The sequence below is a fragment of the Microplitis mediator genome, chromosome 8 (assembly GCF_029852145.1).
Source record: "Microplitis mediator isolate UGA2020A chromosome 8, iyMicMedi2.1, whole genome shotgun sequence".
NCBI lineage: Eukaryota > Metazoa > Arthropoda > Insecta > Hymenoptera > Braconidae > Microplitis > Microplitis mediator.
The window spans coordinates 8,643,509-8,669,077 of NC_079976.1; the positions used below are offsets into that span (position 1 = coordinate 8,643,509).

The window sequence follows — 25,569 nt, forward strand, 5'->3', positions numbered from 1 at the left end:
TAAAATATTCTAAACTCAATATCACAAGAACTATCAGACTCGGAGATTTGGCCAAACGGAGCTTTTTGTAGGAAATATATTTTTCTACAAAGTTAATTCTGAAAATTTTTCTGTAAGTCTAGTCTTTCTTGAAATAATTGCAAAAATACAATAATTAGATACGAAAATTTACTTCAGTGGCATCTATAAATTTAGCGGTTCAAGATACAGTTACGATTTTTACTTGCCCACCACTAGATTACTGTTCAACGCATGCGCAGCCCCGAAAATGGCAGTGGTGGGGTAAGAATTTTTTCCAGTAGCAATTTTGCTCAAGTCCTGTGCGAGTGTTTCAAACAAATCAACGTACTATCCTTTTCTCGAAATTTAGTCATTATAATGAATAATTTAAACGCTGAATTATTTATCAAACACTTCAGTTGTCAAACTGATAGACATCTACTTATTTAATAAATTCTACTTGGCATAATTTATCTCCATAGATATTAAATATGAAAACAAAAAGAAATCAATTTTAATGTAATTGAAATAAAAAAAAAAATGTATGTACAGTATGCGATTTTATTCAAATTAATTTTATTAATATAATGTAAATTATTAGAGAATAACGGTATAACCTCACAATTTAAAATTTCTTAAATATAATAAATAACAATATCAATTAAGGGCATTCTCCGACAGAGCCCCCCCACTTTTAGAAAAATTCAATGACCTTGAACTGCGATAACAGTATTAAAATTTTATTAATTAATTTTTAAAAAATAGAAGCTTATTTATTCGATAACCACCAGCCATGTCCTGATTATAACATTCAGCATTCAAAATTTTGTTTCTACCAAATTGCGGAATTTATAATTTATTTCTTGCACAATAAAAAATTTAATTAGCTTACGATGCCGTGCAATTTTTAGGAAAATTTTCTCGAAGGTTAACATATTCAGCTTCCATTTTTTCGGAATTTTCTATATGCAAATCACAGATACTAATTTCCGGTGTTCCATCTCTTAGGTTTCCTCCGACAATAGCTACGTGATCGCTCCGAAGATCAAGACCGCACATTCCATCGAATGGAGTAGTTACCAAAAATTTAACTTTGAGTGCTTTTTCTGCTTCATCAGTAGCCTGGAATAAATTAAATATATAATATCTACTAAAAAAAAAGCATTCCTACATTAATTATTTTCTATAGTAATTGAATTTTCGATTACTCTGTAAGTTTCTGATATATCAACATGATATATATATTTTCCTGACTCTTCCATTTTCGCAATGTCCTTAAGTTGTATTTTAATAACTAAAAACAAAATTATTATTTTTTAAATTGTTTAAATTTATTTATAAACATATAATATTTATGAATACCGAAGTCAGCATTGCAGAACAAATGTTGAAGTGATAAATCGCGACAACTGCATCCATTTGTATATTCAATTATCAATGAACCCAAAAAAAATAATAACAAAAATTCTTTCATCTAAAAATTATAAAAATAAATATAATTTAAGAGTTATATTACAATATATTATTATTTTTCTTACTTTTGATGATTTGAAAATCTTCAACAAATAATTTCTTATTTAAAGATTTTACTAAATCAGTATAGATTAACTTTGATGAATGATAACTATTCGAAATAACATCTTCATTATGTATTTATTCCGTTTCTTCATGTTATAGATAATTTTATTTTTATTAAATGAATCATAATCGTGAAATGCGTACAAGTATTACCAGGTCAAAGTCGGTGAATAGATTAAAATATATATTTGCTATCAATCTTAGAATATGTATTTTATAAAATATATCATGAAAAATTATCTATTGCCAAGTACATTTCCGATAGAATAATGAATAAGGAAATACCATAGATGGTAAGAAAATTTTTATTGAATTACGTAAATAAATTATGTAATTAAATAAATATATTATAAAATTTTCAAAACTCAATATCACGAGAACTATCAGTCTCGGAAATTTGGCCAAAAGGATCTTTTTTCTAGGAAACATGTTTTTCTACAAAGTGATTTCTAAAAATATTTTTGTAAGTCTAGTCTATCTTGAAATAATTGAAAAAATGCAATAATTAGATACGAAAATTTACTTCAGTGGCATCTATAAATTCAGCGGTTCAAGTTACAGTTCCGTTCTTTACTTCCCCACCACTAGATTGCTGTTCAACGCATGCGCAGTCCCGAAAATGGCAGTGGTGGGGTAAGAATTTTTTCCAGTAGCAATTTTGCTCAAGTCCTGCACAAGTGTCTCAAACAAATTTTACATATAAACTATGATTTTCTTTCAGATTTCTGGCACTATCGTAACGTACCTCATCATACTATTATAATTTCGCAGTAATTATCGTACAACTTTTAATAATAGTCAATAGGTGCCTTCTCCCTTTATTTATATCGGAAAAAAATAAATTTTTTCCCACAAAATCTTATTAAATCAACGTAATATTCTTTTCTCAAAATTTTGTCATTATCTGAATAATTTAAACGCTGAATTATTTATCAAGCACTTCAGTTATCAAACTGATAGACACCTACTTATTTAATAAATTCTACTTGGCATAATTTATCTCCATTGATATTAAATATGAAAACAAAAAGAAATCAATTTTAATGTAAATGGAATAAAAAAAATGGATGTACAGCAATCGATTTCATTTAAATAACATTTATTATAGTAATGTAAATTGTCAAGGAATAACGATATAACCTGAAAATTCAAAATTTTTTGAATATAATGAATCGCAATGAATTGAAACAAATTTTTTTTACTAATCATTATATGAAATTTAATCATCATTACAACTCATTATATCATCATATTGTAGTGATAATTCAATATAATATTTTCAAAATTGTCGGGTTGTCACCATGGGCAGGAAGTGGATTATTAAATTTGAATCATAATAGTAATTTACGTACTAAAAATAATGATTTTAAACTCCAGACTTCTATTTACGGAACGCTGTACAACATAACGTTAATATTTGTATTTTTTTCATATGTCATATGGTCTTTTAATAAACTGATACCTGAAAGAAATCTCAAATCTATTGTAACTACAGCAGCTGTAAAAAATCTCAATATTTTAGGAACAGTAACTACAGGTTTAATATGGATTATCTACGCTATCCGTCAAAAAAAAATTATAAATATTGTAAAAAAATTAATAAGTGTAGATATAATATTACGTAAACGTAAATTTTATGAGTTTAAGAATAATTACATTATTTACTTAATATTATTTAGTAATTTTTTTATGACAAGTTGTTTGATAATATTTCTTGTTTATGGTTATCAACTGATATTAGTACCAATAAGATTCGTTCCTGTTTTGATAAATAGCTGGGTATTGATGCAGTACTCGTTGCTGCTAGATGTTATTATTAAAAAATTTGAAACTATTCAGTTAATCATTTTGAAATTGGGAAATATAAACACTGACATTGAATTACAAACACTGTTCGTTACAAAAGTACCTCTGCGGGGACTGATTGAATGTGATATTGATAATATGGCGAGGGTTCATCAGAAATTGGGTGAAATTTGCAGTGAGGTTTCGAATTTTTATGGATTCCCCATATTAATCATAATTATTTATTTTGTAACTTCGAGTGTTCTTTTCTTGTACTTCGTTATTTTGTCATTAATTCCTGAATTTAAAGATGAAATTATAGTACATTATCCAAGCGTTGGTACTTTTCATTTGATTATGATTTTTGGATTCATAGTTATGACAGCAAATGTAACGAAAGCTATTGAACAAGTAATAGATTACATTTCTTTTATGACGTTATTTGAATTGTCGATAAATTAATTATTTTCTCTTTATTAGAATGAAAAAACAGCGCAAACTGTCAATTTACTATTGGATCGATGTACCATGGATAGAAAAATTCAAAAAAGTGTAAGGTGAATTTTTTTTTAGTTAATTTATTTCGTTAATTCAATTGCTAGCTTTTTTCATCTTTTAAATCACAGCTAGTAAGATTTTCACGTGACCTTCTTCACCAGAAAATAGAATTTAGCGCTTCTGGTATCGTATCATTAGATGGTTTTCTTCTACAGTCGGTAGGTCAATAGTATATCCCGAGAAAAAATAATTTAGATCTACGCAATTCGATAAGTTATATAAATCAATTTTTCTTATTAGGGCTACTGAAGTCGGCGGAGATCTCCGATGATTTTCGCGAATTTCCACAAATTTTCGTAGATCTCTTAAAAAAAAAGCCTTGTCAACTCTGAGATTCACTTTGACCTGCGTAGATTTGTTTGAAGTATTGTAGATCTAATTTAAAAAAAAAAAAAAAACTCTCCCTAGATGTACAGTAAATCTAAATTGTTTTGCCTTGAGATTTTATGCCAAGGGTGTGAAATTAAGACTCTGACATATTTAATGTATTAAACTTTTCAGATGTTTGGTCCAATTGTGACTTATCTGAACATTCTTATACAGTTTCGACTTAAATAAAAAAACGTAATATACTAAACATAATAAAACAAAACATCTTAAATTTTATTAAATTTTTGTTTCAAAAAAATCTTGTAGCATAAAATTTTTTTTTGGTAAAATAGAAAATTTGATTAGCTTACGCTGTAGCACAATTTTTAGAAAAATTTTCACGAAGATTAACAGACTCAGCGTCAATTTCTTGAGGATTTTCTATATTCAAATTACAGAGACCAATACTCGGCTTTCCATCAATTATGTGTCCTCCAACAACAGCAACTTGGTCACGATTAAGTGGAAGACCACACGATGCTCCGTCTGGATTAGTAAGAAAATATTTAAGTTTAAGTGCTTCTACTGCTTCAGGATTTGCCTAAAAAAATATTCACTATAAAACATCTACTTGAAAAAAAGCATTCTTACGATAATTATTTTCTATATAATTTAATTGTTAATTACTCTGTAAGTTTCTAGTATATCAATGTGGTATATATTTTTTATTGATTCTTGTGTTTTTCCTGTATCCGTAACTTTTATTTTAATAACTGAAAATAAAATTATAATTTTTAATTTATTGAAAATATTTATCTGAATATATACATATATGCGTTATAAATACCAAAGTCAGAATTGCAAAACGAATCTTGAAGTGGAGTGAAAACACATCTGCACCCATTTGTGTAATCAATTGTCAATAAACCCAAAATAAATAATATCAAAAATCGTTTCATCTAAACATTATAAAAATATATATAATTTGAAAATTGTACTTTAATATACTACTATTTTTCTTACTTTCAATGATTTAAAAATCTTCGGCAGACAATTTCTTATGTAATGATTTTATGAAGTCAGTATAGATTCACTTCGAATAATGTTCACTATTGGGAATAACGTCTGTATATATGTTGTCTCAGTTCATTCATATTCATGATAATTTTAATTTTATTTCCTTTTTTAAATATATTTGATTCGTGGAATGTGGGAAGACATGAGGTCAATGTTATATATATATATATATCTTTATATACAATATCGGCCATTAATTCTTGCGCGGTAGCATAGCATCGGGAAAACAAAAACATCTCAAAATGAAAACATGTATAATTTTTTTATACAAATAAAAAATATAAAAATAAAGAATTGTAAAAAAAAAATACAATTGTCTTATTGAGCTATATTTAAATATAGTGGAAACCTAAACATGCAAATAACCTTCTCAATAAGACAATTTATAGATAAATTGAGAAAAATATAGATAGTCCGAACTGGAAATCGAACCCAGACCAATTCGGTATCGCGCCGAGTGCTCTATCAGTTGAGCTATCCGGCACTATACTATATTCCATTCAAATTGATCTATAACTTATTGAGCCACACCATTCGGTTTAATATGACAAGAACCTTAGCCACAGCAACGCGTGGCCGGGTCTGCTAGTATATATATATGTATATATCAGACGGTGTCACAAAAAAATTTTTTTTTCTGTTAAATACATCTCAACAGTTACTAAAAAAAAAAAACAATCCTCTTCCCGCTGTAAAAAATTTCGGTGCAAAATGGACCCAGAGAACTTTACACGGCCGTGCAGTGTGAAATAACGGAGTAAAATTCTCTCGGTGTAAATTTTCCATCCCTGTAATTTTAACACGGTGTAATCTACTTTTTATACGCCATTCCGTGTTACTCGCTAATTTTGATTAACGATCAACAAATGATCATTGAACATCTTTAACTACTTTTATCAATAACTATATTAATATTATTTAGGTATTAAATAGTGTTTTTAACGTCTAGATGTTTCTATGATTATTTTTCCTTAATGCAAAATTGAAGTAAACATGTTTACTTGACTCATAATACTAAAAACAAGAAAAAATTTACTAAACCGAAGTATAAAATTTCTTATCTTTATAACAATTGTTTAAATCTAGTCATAAATTTTTACAGACTTCGCGCTTATACTAAAATTAAGAAAATATTTTCTCGATACTATTTAAGTAAACTAATACTTAAATTAAGAAATTTTACTTGGAAATATACACTTTTTTCTCTCAGTGTAAAATACATTTGAAAAATTTCAATTTCCTATTTTGTAAAGAACTGTCAAAAATTTTTCTTTCCGATTTTTGAATTCCGAGATCTTGTAGGAAATTCAATTCTATACAAAAAAAAAAGTTTAGTGTCATACGCTGAAAGGATAGAAAAAAAGTTATAGAGGTTGAAATTTTGGGAGAATAAATCGAATTTTTAGGATGAAAAATTTTTTTGTATTTTATTCATTAACTAACAGGATCTTTTTAAAATTATTTTTCAATTAAAGTTCTTTAATAAAATTTAATTATCGATGAAAATACTCCTTATATCTGATTTAATAGAGCTCATATAAACGAAGTTACAGATCTCTAAAGTTGAGAAAAATTGAATTATGTAGATGACTTTTTTTTTGTTATTTCTACAAAAATTAATTGTTATTAACATTAAAAATTACAGCTCATTGTATTTATGTTCTTTAGGTTTAAAATCGTTCTGAATAATATTAGACTATAATATTTTTTTCTCAATAGTTCGATTTTTTTCAACTTTCGAGCTCAGTAACATTCTTTCATGAAGTCTATTAAAATAGCTCTAAGGACCATTTTTTATGCCGTAATAAATACTTCGATGATTTTCGCGAATTTCCACAAATTGTTGTAGATCTCTTAAAAAAAGTTTTAGCAATTCTGAGATTCACTTTGACGTGCGTAGATTTGCTTGAAGTATAGGAGATCTAATTTTTAAAAAAATCAACTCTGCATAGACCTACAATAGATCTAAATTGTTTTCCCCTGGGATTTCATGCCAAGGGTGTGAAATTAAGACTCTGACATATTTAATGTATCAAAATTTTCAGATGTTTGGTACGATTGTGACCTATCTGTTGTGACTTATCTTATAATTCTTATACAGTTTCGACTTAAAGAAAAAAATGTAATACACTGTAAAAAATCACCGGGGTAAGTCCAAGCGGTGTAGGTATTAAAATTATCGGTGTTAAATTAACCCCCGAAAGCGGTGTTAAAATAACGCCGTCACCGGTGTAAATATTCTGGACCGGTGTTAAAATAACGCTGCCACCGGTGTGGACATTCTTTACCGGTGTTAAAATATTTTACTTTGTGAATATTTTTACTTACTCGATCACTATACTTGTTAATAAATGATATTTTTTATTAATTTTCATAAAGAACTGACATTTTTTGTGTTTTATAATCTTTAAAGTTAATACTCCAAGCGGACGCAGTTTACCCTGCTTTTACACCGGTATTACTCCGCTTTTACACCAGTTACCTCGATTTAACACCGGTTTTACTCCGCTTTTACACCAGTTACCCCGCTTTAACACCGGTATTTTTAACACCAGTGTATTACTCCTCCTACACCGGTGTAATTGTATTTTAACACCGGGCGGAGTTAAAACGAGTCCATTTTTAACACCGCTCTTTTTACAGTGTATAATAAACATAATAAATAAACTTGTAAAAAATTAGCTCATAATCTATCACTTAATTGTTGAAAAAATTTCTATAAACTGATAGATCCTATGATGAATTGTGCAAATAAAAACATCTTCAATTTTATTAAATTTTTGTTTTAAACAAATCTTGTAGTATAAAATTTATTTTCTGTACAATAGAAAATTTGATCAACTTACGCTGTGGCACAATTTATAGAAAAATTTTCACGAAGATTAACAGACTCAGCATCAATTTCTTGAGGATTTCTTAAATGTAAACTACAGAGACTAATTTCTGGCTTTCCAGCAACTATGTGTCCTCCAACAACAGCAACTTGGTCACGCTTAAGTGGAAGACCACACGATCCTCCGTCTGAACCAGTAAGTAAATGTTTAAGTTTAAGTGCTTCTACTGCTTCAGCATTTGTCTGAAAAAATATTCACTATAAAACATCTACTTGAAAATAAACATTCTTGCGATAACTATTTTTTATATAATTTAATTATTAATTACCCGGTAAGTTTCTAGTATATCAACGTGGTATATATTTCTTATTTGTTTTTTCCTCTTTTTCAATGTCCGTAACTTTTATTTTAATAACTGAAAATAAAATTATGATTTTTAATTTATTTAAAATATTTATCTGAATATATACATATTTACATTATAAATACCAAAATCAGAATTGCAAAACAAAGTTTGAAGTGGAAAGCCAACACATCTGCACCCATTTGTGTAATCAATAGTCAATGAACCCAAAATAAATAATATCAAGAATCGTTTCATCTAAACAATATAAAAATATATATAATTTGAAAATTGTACTTTAATATATCATTTTTATTCTTACTTTCAATGATTTAAAAATCTTCAACAGATAATTTCTTATATAATGATTTTATGGAGACAGTATAGATTAACTTCGAGTAATGGTCACTATTGGAAATAACGGCTTTGTATATGTTGTCTCAGTTCATTCATATTCATGATAATTTTTATTTTTTTTTTCCTTTTTTAGATATATTCGATTCGTGAAATGTGGGAAGGCATGAGGTCAATGTTAAATATATATGTCATAAAAAATTTTTTTTCTGTTAAATACATCTCAACAGTTACTTTAATAAAAACAATCCTATTCACACTGTAAAAAATTTGGGTGCAAAATGGACCCAGAGAACTTTACGCGGCCGTGCAGTGTGAAATAACGAAGTAAAATTCTCTCGGTGTAAATTTTCCATCCGTGTAATTTTAACGCGGTATAATCTCTTTTTTATACACCATTCCGTGTTACTCGCTAATTTTGATGAACGATCAACAAATGATCATTGAACATCTTTAACTGCTTTCATCAATAACCATATTAATATTATTTAGGTATTAAATGGTGTTTTTAACATTTATAGATGTTTCTATGATTATTTTTCCTTAACGCAAAATTGTCATCAATTACACATTTACACGCTGTCCTATTTACACTGAGAGAAAAAAAAATTAAATTGAAGCAAACATGTTTACTTGACTCATAATACTAAAAACAAGAAAAAATTTACTAAATCGAAGTATAATGTTTCTTATCTTTATAATAATTATTTAAATCTACTCATAAATTTCTACAGACTCGCACTTATACTAAAATTAAAAAAATTTTTTCTCGATACTATTTAAGTAAGCTAATACTTAAATTAAGAAATATTATTTCTACAAAATTTAAGTGTAATTAACATTAAAAATTAAAGTTCACTGTATTTATGTTCTTTAGGTTTATAATCCTTCTGAATAATATTAGACTATAATATGTTTTTCTCAATAATTCAATTTTTTTCAACTTTAGAGCTCATATCATTCTTTCATAAGGTCTATTAAAATAGTCTTAAGGACCATTATTCATGCCGTAATAAATACTTCGATGATTTTCGCGAATTTTCACAAATTTTCGTAGATCTCTTAAAAAAAGTTTTAGCAATTCTGAAATTCACTTTGACCTGCGTAGATTTGCTTGAAGTATCGTAGATCTAATTTGAAAAAATATCAACTCTCCATATAGGTAGAGTAGATCTAAATTGTTTTCCCCTGGGATTTTATGCCAAGGGTGTGAAATTAAGACTTCGACATATTGAATGTAATAAAATTTTCAGATGTTTGGTACGATTGTGACTTATGTAATAAATCTTATACAGTTTCGACTTAAATAAAAAATTGTAACAAAATAAACATAATAAATAAACCTGTAAAAAACTAGCTCATAATCTATCACTTTAATGTTTAAAAAATTTCTAGAAGCTGATATATCGTAGGTTGTCTTGTACAAATAAAAACATCTTAAATTTTATTAAATTTTTGTTTTCACCAAATCTTGTAGTTTATAATTTATTTTCCGTCCAACAAAAAAATTAATTAGTTTACACTGTGGCACAATTTTTAGAATAATTTTCACGAAGATTAACAGACTCAGCTTCAATTTTTTGAGGATTTTTTATATGCAGATTACAGACACTAATTTCTGGCTTTCCATCAATTATGTTTCCTCCAACAACAGCAACTTGGTCACGATTAAATGAAAGACCACACAATCCTCCTTCTGGATTAGTAAGTAAATATTTAAGTTTGAGTGCTTCTACTGCTTCAGGATTTGCCTAAAAAATATTCACTATAAAACATCTACTTGAAAAATAGCATTCTTACGATAATTATTTTCTATATAATTTAATTGTTAATTACTCTGTAAGTTTCTAGTATATCAACGTGGTATATATTTCTTATTGGTTCTTGCGTTTTTCCAGTATCCGTTACTTTTATTTTAATAACTGAAAATAAAATTATGATTTTTAATTTATTAAAAATATTTATCTGAATATATACATGTATATTATAAATACCAAAGTCAGAACTACAAAACGAATCTTGAAGTGTAGCGCCAACACAACTGCACCCATTTGTGTAATCAATTGTCAATGAACCCAAAATAAATAATATCAAGAATCGTTTCATCTAAACATTATAAAAATATATATTATTTGAAAATTATACCATAATATATTATTATTTTTCTTACTTTCAATTATTTAAAAATCTTTAACAGATAATTTCTTGTATAAAAATTGTATGAAGTCAGTACAGATTAACTTAGAATAACGATCACTATTGGAAATAACGTCTTTATATATGTTGTCTCCGTTCATTCATATTCATGATAATTTTTATTTTTTATCCTTTTTTAAATATATTCGAATCATGAAATGTGAGAAGACATGAGGTCAATGTTAAATAGATAAATAAATATATATATATATATATATATATATATATATATATATATATATATATATATATATATATATATATATATAAGACTATGTCATAAAAAAAATGTTTTTCTATGAAATACATCTCAACAGTTACTTAAACCCGTAAGCACTCCCGTTTTTTTTAGTGTCTTGCTTGTGCGACAGCGACATCCTAGAAGTTGAATAGTGTCCTGTGAGAAAAATGCTCATAACGGGAGTGCTGACGGGTTAAAAAAAAACAATCCTCCTCACACTGTAAAAATTTTCGGTGTAGAATGGACCCGGAGAACTTTACACGGCCGTGCAGTGTGAAATAACGGTGTAAAATTCTCTCGGTGTTAACTTTCAATCTGTGTAATTTTAACACGGTGTAATCTACTTTTTATACACCATTCCGTGTTACTCGCTAATTTTGATTAACGATCAACAAATGATCATTGAACATCTTGAACTACTTTATCAATAACTATATTTATATTATTCAGATATTAAATAGTGTTTTTAACTTTTAAATATTTCTATGATTATTTTTTCTTAACGCAAAATTATCATAAATTACACATTTACACGCTTGACGGTGTAAAAATTCACACTGTCTAAATTTAACACGATATTTGGTGTAATTTTCACACCGAAATTTTTACACCGAGTCATTTGGACTACGCCGGGTTCAAAAAATTGTTTACAGTGCAAATTTCAGTTCTGTATCTCAAAACATAAGCCGGCGCACGAGGAGGGGTTTCCTTTTCCTATTTACTCTGAGAGAAAAAATATTAAATTCAAGTAAACATGTTTATTTTCCTATTTTGTAAATAACTATCAAAAGATTTTTTCCGATTTTTGAATTCCGAGATCTTGTAAGAAATTCAATTCTCTACAAAAAAAAAAAACTGTTGTGTCATACGCTTAAAGTTGATAGAAAAAAAGTTAGAGAGGTTGAAATTTTGGGAGAATAAATCGAATTTTTAGTGATGCATAACGTAAATTAACTAATGTAATTTTATATATATAAATATTTGCTGAATAGATATTTTGTGGTGTGCTTCAGACTTCCCGGGAAAAAATGATTTTGCCTAATCATATATGATCATGCATAATTGTCTATATATGATCAGATCCAAAAATTGGCCAGGTCTGATCATACATAACTTGATCTGTTTATACATGATCATATATGATTATATATAATCATGCATGAACGAATATAGTCATTTTTAGAATCTCATTTAGAATATCTGTAAATTATTAATTAAGTAGTTTAATTAGGATTTATTGTCTTCATCAATATCAATGTCGGTTAACATTAAATAAAAAAAAAAAAAAAAAAAATTATTAACCATCGACAATTATTATACTACGAGGTCACCCATCCAATTAATGTCCAACGCCGATGCTGCTTAACTTTGGTTATCGATGGTTTGTAGTCTGATCCTCTAGTCTGTTATACACTTACAATTAAGAAACGTTTATGGCATTACTTAACTCAAATAATCAAATTGATACTTTATACTTTTAAATTACTGCCGAAACCTTTGAACATTTTTTAAGTATTGGGGATTTAAGTTTGATTGATAGTTGACAGAATAAAAATTTAATAACATTGATATTAAAAAATTGTCATATTATTTAATATATATATATATATATATATATATATATATATATATATATATATATATATATATATATATATATATATATATATATATATATATATATATAAATATATATATATATATATATATATATATATACATATATTTAAATATTTATAGGTTTCATATCAATGAAATCTGATCAGATTTAATCATAGACATATATAACTACATATAGGTTTATATCAGTCACGTCTGATCAGATCTAATTATATATAGGCCTATATCTAATTATATATGGGTTTGTATAAATCGTGTCTGATCAGATCTAATCATGTATAGACACATATGATCATATATAGGGTTATAACAGCTAGGTATAATTATATCTAATTATATATAGACTTATAGATGATCAGATCTGATCATATATAGACTCATATATGGTTATATATGGAGTTATAACAGCCAGGTATGATTATATATGGGGTCATAACAGCCAGGTATGATCATATCTAATTATACATAGACTTATATATAATCAGATCTGATCAGATCTAATTATATATAGACTTATATATGGGCTTATAACAGCCAGGTATGATCAGATCTAATTATGTATGGGGTCATATATAATTATATATAATTATATATGACCCCATATATAATCATGCATGATTATATATAACTTCATATATGATTATATATAATCATATATGATTAGGCAAAATCATTTTTTCCCGGGTTCAGACTAAGAAATTGACTGTTATTGAAATTATTATATCTTACTATGACGTAATAAGTATAAAGAAAAACCCAGATGTGATTCCAAATAAGCCATTAATAATGTGAATACATATTAAAAATATCATTAGGCTGATACTTTTACAGAATTTATAAGATAATGCTTTTATATAAACAAAATTTAGAAGTATTTGTAAATACCCGAAAAAAAATGAACTACATAACTTGAGAAACTACAAGTAATACAATGATAAAGTAATCAGTAAATACTATCATTCGAAATAGTAATTTTTACATTTATAATTAAAACGTGAATAGTTATAGAATAAGTACTAAAATTTATTGTCTATGTAAGAAAAATTACTATTTGAACTTTAAAAATCATAACTGATACTTAAAAAATTGACGACACGTATTATAAAATTTATTGTTTGAAAAGATAAAATTTCCTATATTGACATCCAGGATCTAGGTTATAATTTCAAACACTAATTTTTAAAGTTTATTTTTTTCTCTGTAACTTTTAGCGACAATGTTTTATGGTATACAAAAATGTTTTTGGAACTTTTCATTACAATAAGTGATTTTTGATGTTAATGTTATTGGTTGCTCACCCAAGAATAAATAATTTAGACCTACGTTACTTCTAGCATATTTACGGAGATCAGAAAAATCTCATTGTTGCCAGAGCTTTTTTTTTCAAGAGATCGATAATTTGTAGAAATTTACGGAAATGGTCGGAGATCTTCGATGGCTTCCGTTGTCCTAATAAGAAAAATTGATCATAATTTGTCGATCTACATAAGTCAAAATAGATCTTCATTGATATTGTTGTATAATATTGAAAGATTTGGTGAGATCAGTAGAGATCTTCAGAGATCACCATAGATCTGATATTATTGACGATCTGCTGCAATTATCAATGATCTTGTGAAATCTATTCCGAATTTTAAATTCAGGTTGATTCACATATATCTAAATTATTTCTTCCCAGACAAAGGAAGTTAAGTTAATTTATTGAATAACTACCAGCCATATCCTGATTATAACATTAAGCATTTAAAATTTTGTTTCTACGAAATTTTGGAGTTTGTAATTTATTTTTTGCACAACAAAAAATTTAATCAGCTTATGCTGCTGTACAATTTTTAGGGAAGTTTTCTCGAAGATTAACATATTCAGCTTCCATTTTTTCGGGATTTTCTATATGCAAATCACAGATAATAACATCCGGTTTTCCATCTCTTATGTCTCCTCCAACAATAGCTACGCGATCGTTTCGAAGGTCAAGACCACACATTCCATCGAATGGATTAGTTACCAAAAAATTAAGTTGGAGTCTTTCTTTTGCTTCATCAGTAGCCTAGAAAAAATTAATTACAAAATATCCATTAAAAAAATGCTTTCCTCCATTAATCATTTTCTATAATGGCTGCACACAAAAAAAAAATTCTCGACTGAAGGTAAATACTCTTGATTCAAGAAAATTTTTTTGGAGACCTAAATTTTCTCAGATAAAGTAGAAATCTTCTCCAACCAAGACGAATTCTCTTGGCTCAAGAAAATCTTGACTCGGTTCCCGAAAACGTTTGTCTTCAAAAATATTTTCTTGACTCAAGAAATCTGTTTTTTCTGTGTATACTTTCAATTAGGTCTCTCCTTATAATCTCTCAAAAATTTCACCACACTCTTATTTTGATGTGTAAATAAGATGTTTGATGATGATTTTCACGGAGAAGCTGTATAAGCCGCCATTTTTCGATGTTATCGATGTAAAATCCGACACGTGTACACACTTGTATTTATGCATTAATTGATTGGTTATTCAATCAACAGATAAACGCGCGAATGTAAGTGTAGTAAAACCGTTAATCTACCAAATAACAATCTTTAACGAACTAAGTTCATTAGAAACCGAACAATATTAGGTTTCTTCCCGGATGTGATGGTTGAATCGTCAGTGAGGCACCTCTATCACACCCTGCTTCATACCTAACACTGAAGTTACTATAAAATTATAAATGGGTTAAACCTACACGCCATCGTACGGTTTTAAATAAAATTAATTATTGGATAAATTTAATTTTAAACGAGTTATTGATATACACTCGCTGTCATTAATGCCTGGTCCCCCAGACTATAGAATCTTTACCAGACAGGGGGCCAGGCATTAATGACAACCATGCAGTGCTGCCAGATCGTGCGATATTTTTGCCCCCTCCTGCCATTACACTCCATGGTATTTTACCACGGGAAGGGGTAAAAATATCGCACGATCTGGCAGCACTGTAACCATGGTATGATAAATCAACAAATACACGATCGTAACGAGCACCATCTGTGTGCACGTACTATGACTAATTATTGTTTAAACGGTCTTGCCGGTGAACTTCATGTATTGTCTTGAATTATGTGAGCTATGAGTCAAAATTTGTGGCTTTTTTAGACCAATCGGTGGGAGGGGCCTATATGAAAGTAACACCTCTATAAAAATTTAATTTTTAATTACTCTGTAAGTTTCTAATATATCAACATGATATATATATCTTCCTGACTCTACCATTTTCGCAATATCCTTAACTTGTACTTTGATAACTAAAAACAAAATTATTATTTTAAAAGTTGTAAAAATATATTTATATATATATATGTTATTTATAAATACCAAAGTCAGAATTGCAGAACTTATGTTGAAGTGTTAAATCGAGACAAGTGCATCCATTTGCATATTCAATTATTAATGAACCCAAAAAAAACAATATCAATAATCGTTTCATCTGAAAATTATAAAAATATATATTATTTGAGATTTATATTATGATATATTATTAATTTTCTTACTTTTAATGATTTAAAAATCTTCAACAAATAATTTCTTATATAAAGATTTTATTAAATCAGTATAGATTAACTTTGATGAATGATAACTATTAGAAATAACATCTTTTTTATATACTTATTCCGTTTCTTCATATTAAAGATAATTTTATTTTTATTAAATAAATCTTTATCGTGAAATGCGTAAAAGTATTATTAGGTCAAAGTCGGTGACTAGATTAAAATATATATATGCCATCAATCTTAGAATATGCATTTCCTCGCGGAATTGTCATAACGGTATTTCTACGGTATTTGCCTAGTATTTTTTGGGTATAAGCATTATTACGGTATACCCACGGTATAAATGTGGTATATTTGTGAAATTTTATTACCGTATTAATACCGCAAATATATTGTGTTGATACCAAATTTATATATGGACTATACCGTATTTATACTGTGGTTACACGGTATTCATACAATGTTCGCACCGTATTTATACAATGTTTATGCCGCATAAATATGGTGGTTATGCCACTTTTATACGGTGATTATGCCGTCTTACTCTTAGAAGCTGAAAAATACTTTTCATATCTTTCAGTTTCATTAAGGGGGGGGTAGGGTTTTAAAGGCGAAAAAGAAGCATATTTTTGTGATTTTTTCCCGGCGAGATGAGTAATATAATTTCATTAAACTTAATCACATATTATTGTACAACTTTTAAAGAATATCAGAAAAAATTTTCAACGAAAAATATTGAATAATAAGCTGGTGACGTTGAATCTCCGGAGGCGCCTCGAAAAAAAGTCGTTTTGCGGTGAACATCATAACTCGTTACCGGATCATCGGAAAAAAAAAAATTGATATGCATTTTAAAGTTGATGTATTTCTCGAGGTAACCACGAAGAGTTTTTTTTTTTTTTTTTTTTTTTTTCGATTTTTTGCAGCACTTGGAAGTGAAAAACGCGATTTTAGCTCAAAAAATCGCGGTTAATTTGTTATTAAAAAATAGAAAAAAATGAAAAACAAAAAAAAACTCTTCGTAGTTACCTGTTGATTTATGTGAAGAAGTAATGTTCAAATCTTCAAAGGAATCGGTTCAGTACATTTTGAGTTATGATGTTCACGGACTTTAAAAATAACGTTTTCGGGAAAATCCACTTAAAGTTTTTTATTCGTGAAAATTTGAAATAAACTATCAATCAAAGAATATGAATTTTTATACTTATATTGAGTCATCAGTTTACATCCTTTGAAAGACACACAGCCGGAGAAAGGGATTCGGAAGAACAACGAAAATTGCAGCTGATTTCTATTAGGGGTATGTAGGGGCAGGTCGGGCAGGTATAAGAATCAGATATACCGGCCGGTCATTTGAAACGCTGTAACTCCGTTAGTTTTACTCGGATTGATTTGAAATTTGTACACAATATTCTTGACATATTGTTCATTCAGAAAAAAAATTAAAAAAAAATTTTTTTTTAAATAATTCAAAACTCCTACCCCCCCCCCCCTTAACAAGCAATCTTCAGATTCTATAACAGATACAATATGTTTTACTACTACTTGCATTCTTAAATGACTCATCTCTTCACTATGTTCTGCTTTCAATTGTTCAGTAAAAAAATACAGTTCATTTTCACTTTAAAAAAAAAATTTCTTTCGTATTAAAAAATAAAAACTCTTGAAACTAGTAAAAATTTTTCAATTTAAACATAAAAATATGTTGACTTGAGGAAAAAAAATTTTGATTCAAGATCAAAATTTCAAGATAATTATTTACTTGGCGCAAGAAAATTTTGGTTTTCCGAATCGTTGAAACAAAATTTCTCGAATCAGGAATTTTTTTCATGATTCGAGTTAACTATTTTTTCTATGTAGTAATAATTCGCAAGAACATTAGTTAATTTTGAAATACAATGAGAATCAATATTAATAACTAGAATTATCTTATGATTAAAAATTATAAAACATCTTCAATTTAAACATGTCTAAACACTGCAGTGTTTATGTAGTTTGGGTATTTTGACATAAAAGTTTTTTTTAGCTCGTAAAATTCTTTATTTGTACGTTATGAAAACCTACACGCGTCTTTTAAATTTTAGTTTCTCTACACAGAAAATACAGTTAACTTGAACCTAGAAAAATATTCTTGATACAAGACAATTTTTTTTAACGAATCGGAAAATAAAAATTTTCTTACACCAAATAAATAATTATTCTGAAATTTTTAATCAAAATTGAATCAAAATTTTTTTTCCACAAGTTAACATATTTTTAGGCTTTGATCGAAAAATTTTCACTTGTTTTAAAAGTTTTTATTTCTTAATACAAGAGATATTTTATTGAAGAAAGCCATGCCAGGTTATTGTAGCAATATTGCCTTTTTTTGTTGGAAAAAAATTAAATTTCTTGGAATAATTACTATTTGTTTAACGCAAGAATTTACGTATGCTCCAACCAAGAAAAAAAAGTTGCTCAAACCGAGAGAAAAATTTCTTGGGAGAAAAGATATATAAGGAGATGAGGGAAGTCACTGGTGCTAGGCAGCAGCAGCAAGAATAGTTCGGTGCTCGCCACTAGACAGCGCCTACGACTTGTAGTGTCCCTAGTAAGAAACTTATTTCAGAAGTTTTATATTCCAAACTTGTGACTATTCAGGCTCGGGTACTCCTCCGTTATTTGACCGAGTGATAGGTACCTTTTTGATGGTAATATAGTACATCCTATATTACATAAAGATAAAAATATTTATCATCAATGTTTCCTTAAATACTTTAATCTCTGAATTTGAACTTGAACTTTAAAAATCAAATATTTTAATCACAAGTCTATAGAATCTCTACCGTATGGTTGAAAATATACGAATGACATAATACATTGTACAGCAATATATAAATATATATATATATATATATATATATATATATATATATATATATATATATATATATATACATATATAATTAAATAGAGCCATTTATCATTAATAATTATACATTATTTTTTTTACCCTGTACTTGATAAATTCCGTATAAACACCTTATTAAATCAGTAGAATTGCTGTGTGAACTCGGTAGAAATGCCGTATAAATTCAGTAGAAATACCGAATTATTACGGTAACAATGTTATATTATTACGGTAGAAATGCGGTATTATTACAGCACAAATGCCGTATTTTTACGGTAAAAATAACGTATTAATACGGTAGTAATGCCGTATAAACGCAGTATAAGCTCTGTAGGAATACCGTAATTAAATTTCACAAACATACCGTATAAATACGGTAAAACTACTTGTTATCGACTACGTTTATGCTCTTTTAATACAGTGTTCAAACCGTATCATGAAAACCGCGAGGGTTTATATAAAATAAATCATGAAAAATCTATTTTCAAGTACATTTCCGATAGAACAATGAATAAAAAAATACCATACATTGTATCAAAAAATTTTCATTACATTACCTAAATAAATAATGTAATTAAATGTATGTATCATAAAATATTCAAAATTCAATATCATAAGAACTATCAGTCTGAGAGATTTGGCCAGAAGGTGCTTTTTTTCCAGGTAATATATTTTTCTTCAAAGTTGATCTTAGACACTTAATTATTTATCAAGCACTTTAATTATCAAACTGACAACCCATCTACTTGTTTAATAAATTATACTTGGCATAAAGCATCTCCATAGACATTAAATATGAAAACAACAAATAATCGATATTAATGTAATTGAAATAAAAAAAAAATGTATGTACAGCAATCGATTTCATTCAAATTATACTTATTATTGTAATGTAAATTGTTAAGGAATAACGATATAACTTCACAATTCGAAATTTTTTTCATATAATGAAACAAATTTTTTTTACTAATCATAATATGAAATTTGATCATAATGACAACTCAGTATACCATCGTATTGTAGTGTTAATTCAATACAATATTTTTAAAGTTGTCGGATTGTCACCATGGGCAGCAAGTGGATTCTTACTACGTACTGAAAATAATGATTTTAAAATCCAGACTTCTATTTACGGAACGCTGTATAACATATCGTTAATATTATTATTTTTTTCATATGTTGTATGGTCATTTAATGAACTGATACCTAAAAGAAATCTCAAATCGATTATAACTACAACAGTTGGAAAAAATTTTCATATTTTAGGAACAATAACTACAAGTTTAATATGGATTATTTACGTTATACGTCAGAAAATAATTATAAATATTGTTAAAAAATTAATAAGTGCGGATATAATGTTACGTAAATGTAAATTTTATGAATTTGAAAATAATTACATTATTTATTTAATATTATTTAGTAATTTTTTTATGACATGTTGTTTGATAATAATGGATGTTTATGCTTATCAACCGATATTCATACCAATAAGATTTATTCCTGGTTTGATTGATAGCTGGGTATTGATGCAGTACTCATTGCTGCTAGATATTATTATCAAAAAATTTGAAACTATTCAGTTAATCATTTTGAAATTGGGAAATGTAAACACTGACATTGAATTACAAACGCTATTTGTTACAAAACTACCTCTGCGGGGACCGATTGAATATGATATTGATAATATGGCGAGGGTTTATAAGAAGTTGTGTGAAATTTGCAGTGAGGTTTCAAATTTTGATGGATTCCCCATACTGATGACGATCATTTATTTTGGAACTTCGAGTGTTTTTTTCTTGTACTTCATTATTTTGTCATTTTTTGCGGAATTTAAAGATGAAATTATAGTAAGTTATTTAAGTCTTGGTACTTGGTTTTTGATAATGATTTTTGGATTCATAGTAATGACGGCAAATGTTACGAAAGCTATTGAACAAGTAATAAATTACATTTTTCTAATTACGTTATTTGAATTGTCGGTAAATGAATTATTTTCTTTTTATTAGAGTGAAAGAACAGCGCATACTGTCCATTTACTATTGGATCGATGTACCATGGATAGGAAAATTCAAAAAAATGTAAGATGAATTTTTTTTGATTAATTTCTTTCGTTAATTCAATTGCTGTCTTTTTTTTTCTTTTTAACCACAGCTAGTAAGATTTTCACGTGACCTTCTTCACCAGAAAATAGAATTCAGCGCTTCTGGTATCGTATCATTAGATGGTTCTCTTCTACAGTCGGTAGGTCAATAGTATATCCCGAGAAAAAATAATTTAGATCTACGCAATTTGATCAGTTATAGAAATCAATCTTTTTTATTAGGGCTAATGAAGTCGGCGGAGATCCCCATTACTTCCGTGAATTTCCACAAATTTTCGTAGATCTCTTTAAAAAAAAGCCTTGGTAATTCTGAGATGTACTTTGACCTTCGTAGTGTTACATTCTGGCTTATCTATTTATCAGACAGAATATTTTTAAATTGTTGATCTTTTTTTATTTTATGCAAAAAATTTATTTACTTACCATGGTGGAGATTATGAGCCTCATAAGTCGGCCCGAATAATTCCTTAATGCCTCCTCTGAGTGCGAACAAGGCGAGCCTTGAAGGCCCGGTTCCTCCGTAAGGGAAAGTAATTCCAATTGGTCGATCAAACACACGAGCTCGAAAACTCAACAACACATGAGCTCGAAAGCTCAACAAGAACTTCCTCAGACTTAATTCTCGGACGACCTTCGGTGAGGTCCGCAATGACACCTCGAATCCCGCGACCGAGCTGTACTGCACATCCTGACCTCCTGCTTCATCGGCCTCGAAGCATAAAGGGTGATATGATAGGTGGTGAAGAAGCCCGAACTGCTGATTAGCGCTCTAAATAAAGGAAGGGTGGAACAACTAGTAAGCGGTCGCCCCTTTAAGATGTATGTTCAGGTTAAATTATAGGTTTTATTCCTCTGAACCTGGAGACAGGAGAATCAGTCAATTAATTAGTACAGAGTTTCGTGCTTTTTGAGATCTCGCGATCCACTAACTGATTCTGCTGCTCTTCGACTAAGTACATTTATCAAAGTGTTAACTTTGCATCTCAGAGTTCCTATGAGAGAATCGTCGTGGCCCCGGTGTCATGCATCGTCATCTGTTTAGACTTTCCGCGAGCCACGGCGACTCTCTTATCGCACGAGATTTCCGATACATAATTGGCGGTGAATAGAAATAATATCGCCAACAAAGTAACGATTTATTAATTTATTATTTATTCATGATTCTAAGCAATGTCGAACCGTTTATTCGCCCACTGCGGCGAATAAATAATTCGAGACTTCAAAAACAAAATTTATAAAAATTTTTATTAAAATTTAATTAAAGCCCGAACGTAACAGTAGACTTGCTTGAAGTATCGTACACGGAGAGAAAAATATCGCCAGAATGACTATCCAATGTATCCTCAAATGACGTATCGTCAGAATAACGATTCGTATACCTAATTTAGGAATACTCTCATATTAATTTAATAATCTATAATATCGTTAAAATAAAGATACGTATTTGGGATAGGTTAAGTATTCGTTTATTTAATTTAACAATACGACGAATAGCCTTTGTAACGATATGTAGTTTCGTTGATATAGGTATCTGTATCGCCAGCGTGAGGATCCGTATAGCTAAATTGGCTATACGTATCGTCGTTCTCGGTTGCCGGATGCCTAAATACAGAGTTTGCGCAATAGTCATCTCAGCGATTCATAAAATGCCTAAAATAAGGATACGGATCGTCATTTTGACTATCCACTGTGAGGATACTCTGTATAGCTGAATTGGCTATACGGCGTATCGTTAAGTAAGATGACTATACAGCGTATAGCCAGAATAGCGATACGTATACTTAATCTGGCGATATTTTTCTCTCCGTGTAGATCTAATTTGGAAAAAATCAACTCTCCATAAATGTACAGTAGATCTAAATTGTTTTTACCTGTGATTTTATGCCAAGGGTGTAAAATTGAGACTCGCTGATATACTTAATGTATTAAAATTTTCAGATGTTTGGTACGATTGTGACTTATCTTATAATTCTAATACAGTTTCGACTTAGATAAAAAAAAATGTAATATAATAAACATAATAAATAAACTCATAAAAAATTAGCTAATAGTCTATCACTTTATTGTTCGAAAAATTTCTTTAACCTGATAGATCCTAGGTTGTTTTGTACAAATAAAAACATCTTCAATTTTATTAAATTTTTGTTCCTACCAAATCTTGGAGTTTATAATTTATTTTTCGTACAAAAAAAAATGTAATTAGCTTACGCTGTAGCACAATTTTTAGAAAAATTTTCACGAAGATTAACAGACTCAGCTTCAATTTTTTGAGGATTTTCTATGTGCAGATTACAGATACTAATTTCTGGCTTGCCATCAATTATTTTCCCTCCAACAACAGCAACTTGGTCACGTTCAAGTGGCAGACCACACATTCCTCCGTCTGGATGAGTAAGTAAGTATTTAAGTTTGAGTGCTTCTACTGCTTTAGGATTTGCCTAAAAAAATATTCACTATAAATCATTAGTTATCTCTTAAGGGGGGGGGGGGGGGGGGGGGGTAGGGTTTTAAAGGCGAAAAAAAAGCATATTTTTGTGATTTTTTCTCGGCGAGATGAGTAATATAATTTTATTAAACTTAATCACATATCATTGTACAACTTTTAAAGAATATCAGAAAAAATTTTCAACGAAAAATATTAATTAATAAGCTGGTGACGTTGAATCTCCGGAGGCGCCTCGAAAAAAAGTCGTTTTGCGGTGAACATCATAACTCGTTACCGGATCATCGGAAAAAAAAAAATTGATATGCATTTTAAAGTTGATGCATTTCTCGAGGTAACCACGAAGAGTTTTTTTTTTTTTTTCGATTTTTTGCAGCACTTGGAAGTGAAAAACGCGATTTTAGCTCAAAAAATCGCGGTTAATTTGTTATTAAAAAATAGAAAAAAATGAAAAACAAAAAAAAACTCTTCGTAGTTACCTGTTGATTTATGTGAAGAAGTAATGTTCAAATCTTCAAAGGAATCGGTTCAGTACATTTTGAGTTATGATGTTCACGGACTTTAAAAATAACGTTTTCGGGAAAATCCACTTAAAGTTTTTTATTCGTGAAAATTTGAAATAAACTATCAATCAAAGAATATGAATTTTTATACTTATATTGAGTCATCAGTTTACATCCTTTGAAAGACACACAGCCGGAGAAAGGGATTCGGAAGAACAAAGAAAATTGCAGCTGATTTCTACTAGGGGTATGTAGGGGCAGGTCGGGCAGGTATAAGAATCAGATATACCAGCCGATCATTTGAAACGCTGTAACTCCGTTAGTTTTACTCGGATTGATTTAAAATTTGTACTCAATATTCTTGACATATTGTTCATTCAGAAAAAAAATTTAAAAAAAAATATTTTTTAAACAATTTTAAAACCCTACCCCCCCCCTTAAGATAACTATATTCTACATAATTTAATTATCAATTACTCTGTAAGTTTCTAGTATATCAACGTGGTATATGGTACTTATCGGTTCTTGCGTTTTTCCAGTATCCGTAACTTTTATTTTAATGACTGAAAATAAAATTATAATTTTTAATTTATTGAAAATATTTATCTGAATACATACATAATTATATTATAAATACCAAAGTCAGAACTGCAAAACGAATTTTGAAGTGGAGTGAAAGCACATCTGCACCCATTTGTGTAATCGATTGTCAATGAACCCAAAATAAATAATATCAAGAATCGTTTCATCTAAACATTATAAAAATATATATTATTTGAAAATTGTACTTTAATATATCATTATTTTTCTTACTTTCAATGATTTAAAAATCTGCAACAGATAATTTCTTATATAATGATTTTATGAAGTCAGTATAGATTCACTTCGAATAATGATCACTATTGGAAATAACATCTTTATATATGTTGTCTCCGTTCATTCATATTCATGATAATTTTTATTTTTTTTCCTTTTTTAAATATATTCGAATCATAAAATGTGGGAAGACATGAGGTCAATGTTAAATAGATAAATATATATATATTATATATACATTAGACTGTGTCAAAATAAGTTTTTATTTTTTTTTTTCGATTAAAGGTATCTTAAAAGTTTCTTCAATATAAAAAAAAAATTCTCCTAAAGTTTGAGCCTAATATCTCAAAAATTGAGCTAGCGCAAAGGGGGGTCTCCTTTCCCATTTAAATA

At 28.5% G+C, this 25,569-nt stretch overlaps 5 protein-coding genes and 2 long non-coding RNA genes across 7 annotated transcripts; 1 reads left to right on the forward strand and 6 right to left on the reverse strand.

Moving 5' to 3' along the window:
- Nucleotides 1–177: 177 nt before the first annotated feature.
- Nucleotides 178–1,695, reverse strand: LOC130672973 (tissue inhibitor of metalloproteinase-like). The gene is made up of 4 exons (XM_057477799.1): nucleotides 1,539–1,695; nucleotides 1,363–1,474; nucleotides 1,209–1,294; nucleotides 178–1,122 (listed from the first exon to the last, which is right to left on the reverse strand). Exons 2-4 carry the CDS (start codon nucleotides 1,472–1,474, stop codon nucleotides 889–891), a joined length of 432 nt encoding a protein of 143 aa, XP_057333782.1. The 5' UTR covers nucleotides 1,539–1,695; the 3' UTR covers nucleotides 178–888.
- On the forward strand, nucleotides 1,686–2,774 carry LOC130672976 (uncharacterized). Its single transcript, XR_008990806.1, has 3 exons — nucleotides 1,686–2,041; nucleotides 2,107–2,211; nucleotides 2,300–2,774. It is a non-coding gene; the product is annotated as an uncharacterized LOC130672976 (long non-coding RNA).
- LOC130672971 (metalloproteinase inhibitor 3-like) lies at nucleotides 2,709–5,410 on the reverse strand. The gene is made up of 5 exons (XM_057477795.1): nucleotides 5,254–5,410; nucleotides 5,078–5,189; nucleotides 4,918–5,003; nucleotides 4,602–4,831; nucleotides 2,709–4,296 (listed from the first exon to the last, which is right to left on the reverse strand). Exons 2-5 carry the CDS (start codon nucleotides 5,187–5,189, stop codon nucleotides 4,257–4,259), a joined length of 468 nt encoding a protein of 155 aa, XP_057333778.1. The 5' UTR covers nucleotides 5,254–5,410; the 3' UTR covers nucleotides 2,709–4,256.
- A 1,633-nt stretch (nucleotides 5,411–7,043) lies between these two features.
- Nucleotides 7,044–9,579, reverse strand: LOC130672977 (uncharacterized). Its single transcript, XR_008990807.1, has 4 exons — nucleotides 8,807–9,579; nucleotides 8,631–8,742; nucleotides 8,470–8,556; nucleotides 7,044–8,383 (listed from the first exon to the last, which is right to left on the reverse strand). It is a non-coding gene; the product is annotated as an uncharacterized LOC130672977 (long non-coding RNA).
- A 701-nt stretch (nucleotides 9,580–10,280) lies between these two features.
- Nucleotides 10,281–11,158, reverse strand: LOC130672974 (metalloproteinase inhibitor 1-like). Its single transcript, XM_057477800.1, has 4 exons — nucleotides 11,009–11,158; nucleotides 10,833–10,944; nucleotides 10,675–10,760; nucleotides 10,281–10,589 (listed from the first exon to the last, which is right to left on the reverse strand). The coding sequence occupies exons 2-4, from the start codon at nucleotides 10,942–10,944 to the stop codon at nucleotides 10,356–10,358; spliced, it is 432 nt and encodes a 143-aa protein (XP_057333783.1). The 5' UTR covers nucleotides 11,009–11,158; the 3' UTR covers nucleotides 10,281–10,355.
- Nucleotides 11,159–13,966: 2,808 nt separating this feature from the next.
- On the reverse strand, nucleotides 13,967–16,541 carry LOC130672975 (tissue inhibitor of metalloproteinase-like). Its single transcript, XM_057477801.1, has 4 exons — nucleotides 16,421–16,541; nucleotides 16,245–16,356; nucleotides 16,089–16,174; nucleotides 13,967–14,942 (listed from the first exon to the last, which is right to left on the reverse strand). The coding sequence occupies exons 2-4, from the start codon at nucleotides 16,354–16,356 to the stop codon at nucleotides 14,709–14,711; spliced, it is 432 nt and encodes a 143-aa protein (XP_057333784.1). The 5' UTR covers nucleotides 16,421–16,541; the 3' UTR covers nucleotides 13,967–14,708.
- A 6,913-nt stretch (nucleotides 16,542–23,454) lies between these two features.
- Nucleotides 23,455–25,323, reverse strand: LOC130673534 (metalloproteinase inhibitor 3-like). Its single transcript, XM_057478566.1, has 4 exons — nucleotides 25,174–25,323; nucleotides 24,998–25,109; nucleotides 24,838–24,923; nucleotides 23,455–23,852 (listed from the first exon to the last, which is right to left on the reverse strand). The coding sequence occupies exons 2-4, from the start codon at nucleotides 25,107–25,109 to the stop codon at nucleotides 23,619–23,621; spliced, it is 432 nt and encodes a 143-aa protein (XP_057334549.1). The 5' UTR covers nucleotides 25,174–25,323; the 3' UTR covers nucleotides 23,455–23,618.
- Between the last annotated feature and the right edge of the window lie 246 nt (nucleotides 25,324–25,569).

What these genes read in the sequence shown, in the direction of transcription:
- LOC130672973 (XM_057477799.1), bottom strand. Translation starts at nt 1,474, where the DNA reads ATGAAAGAATTTTTGTTATTATTTTTTTTGGGTTCATTGATAATTGAA. An exon ending in GTTCTGCAATGCTGACTTCG is followed by an intron (nt 1,295 to 1,362) that starts GTATTCATAAAT and finishes TTTTGTTTTTAG; the next exon opens with TTATTAAAATACAACTTAAG. An exon ending in ATATATCAGAAACTTACAGA is followed by an intron (nt 1,123 to 1,208) that starts GTAATCGAAAAT and finishes AATTTATTCCAG; the next exon opens with GCTACTGATGAAGCAGAAAA.
- LOC130673534 (XM_057478566.1), bottom strand. Translation starts at nt 25,109, where the DNA reads ATGAAACGATTCTTGATATTATTTATTTTGGGTTCATTGACAATCGAT. An exon ending in GTTTTGCAGTTCTGACTTTG is followed by an intron (nt 24,924 to 24,997) that starts GTATTTATAATA and finishes TTTTATTTTCAG; the next exon opens with TCATTAAAATAAAAGTTACG. An exon ending in ATATACTAGAAACTTACAGA is followed by an intron (nt 23,853 to 24,837) that starts GTAATTGATAAT and finishes ATATTTTTTTAG; the next exon opens with GCAAATCCTAAAGCAGTAGA.
- LOC130672974 (XM_057477800.1), bottom strand. Translation starts at nt 10,944, where the DNA reads ATGAAACGATTCTTGATATTATTTATTTTGGGTTCATTGACAATTGAT. An exon ending in GTTTTGTAGTTCTGACTTTG is followed by an intron (nt 10,761 to 10,832) that starts GTATTTATAATA and finishes TTTTATTTTCAG; the next exon opens with TTATTAAAATAAAAGTAACG. An exon ending in ATATACTAGAAACTTACAGA is followed by an intron (nt 10,590 to 10,674) that starts GTAATTAACAAT and finishes AATATTTTTTAG; the next exon opens with GCAAATCCTGAAGCAGTAGA.
- LOC130672971 (XM_057477795.1), bottom strand. Translation starts at nt 5,189, where the DNA reads ATGAAACGATTTTTGATATTATTTATTTTGGGTTTATTGACAATTGAT. An exon ending in ATATACTAGAAACTTACAGA is followed by an intron (nt 4,832 to 4,917) that starts GTAATTAACAAT and finishes ATATTTTTTTAG; the next exon opens with GCAAATCCTGAAGCAGTAGA. An exon ending in TCTAAAAATTGTGCTACAGC is followed by an intron (nt 4,297 to 4,601) that starts GTAAGCTAATCA and finishes TTTTTAAATTAG; the next exon opens with ATCTACAATACTTCAAACAA.
- LOC130672975 (XM_057477801.1), bottom strand. Translation starts at nt 16,356, where the DNA reads ATGAAACGATTATTGATATTGTTTTTTTTGGGTTCATTAATAATTGAA. An exon ending in GTTCTGCAATTCTGACTTTG is followed by an intron (nt 16,175 to 16,244) that starts GTATTTATAAAT and finishes TTTTGTTTTTAG; the next exon opens with TTATCAAAGTACAAGTTAAG. An exon ending in ATATATTAGAAACTTACAGA is followed by an intron (nt 14,943 to 16,088) that starts GTAATTAAAAAT and finishes AATTTTTTCTAG; the next exon opens with GCTACTGATGAAGCAAAAGA.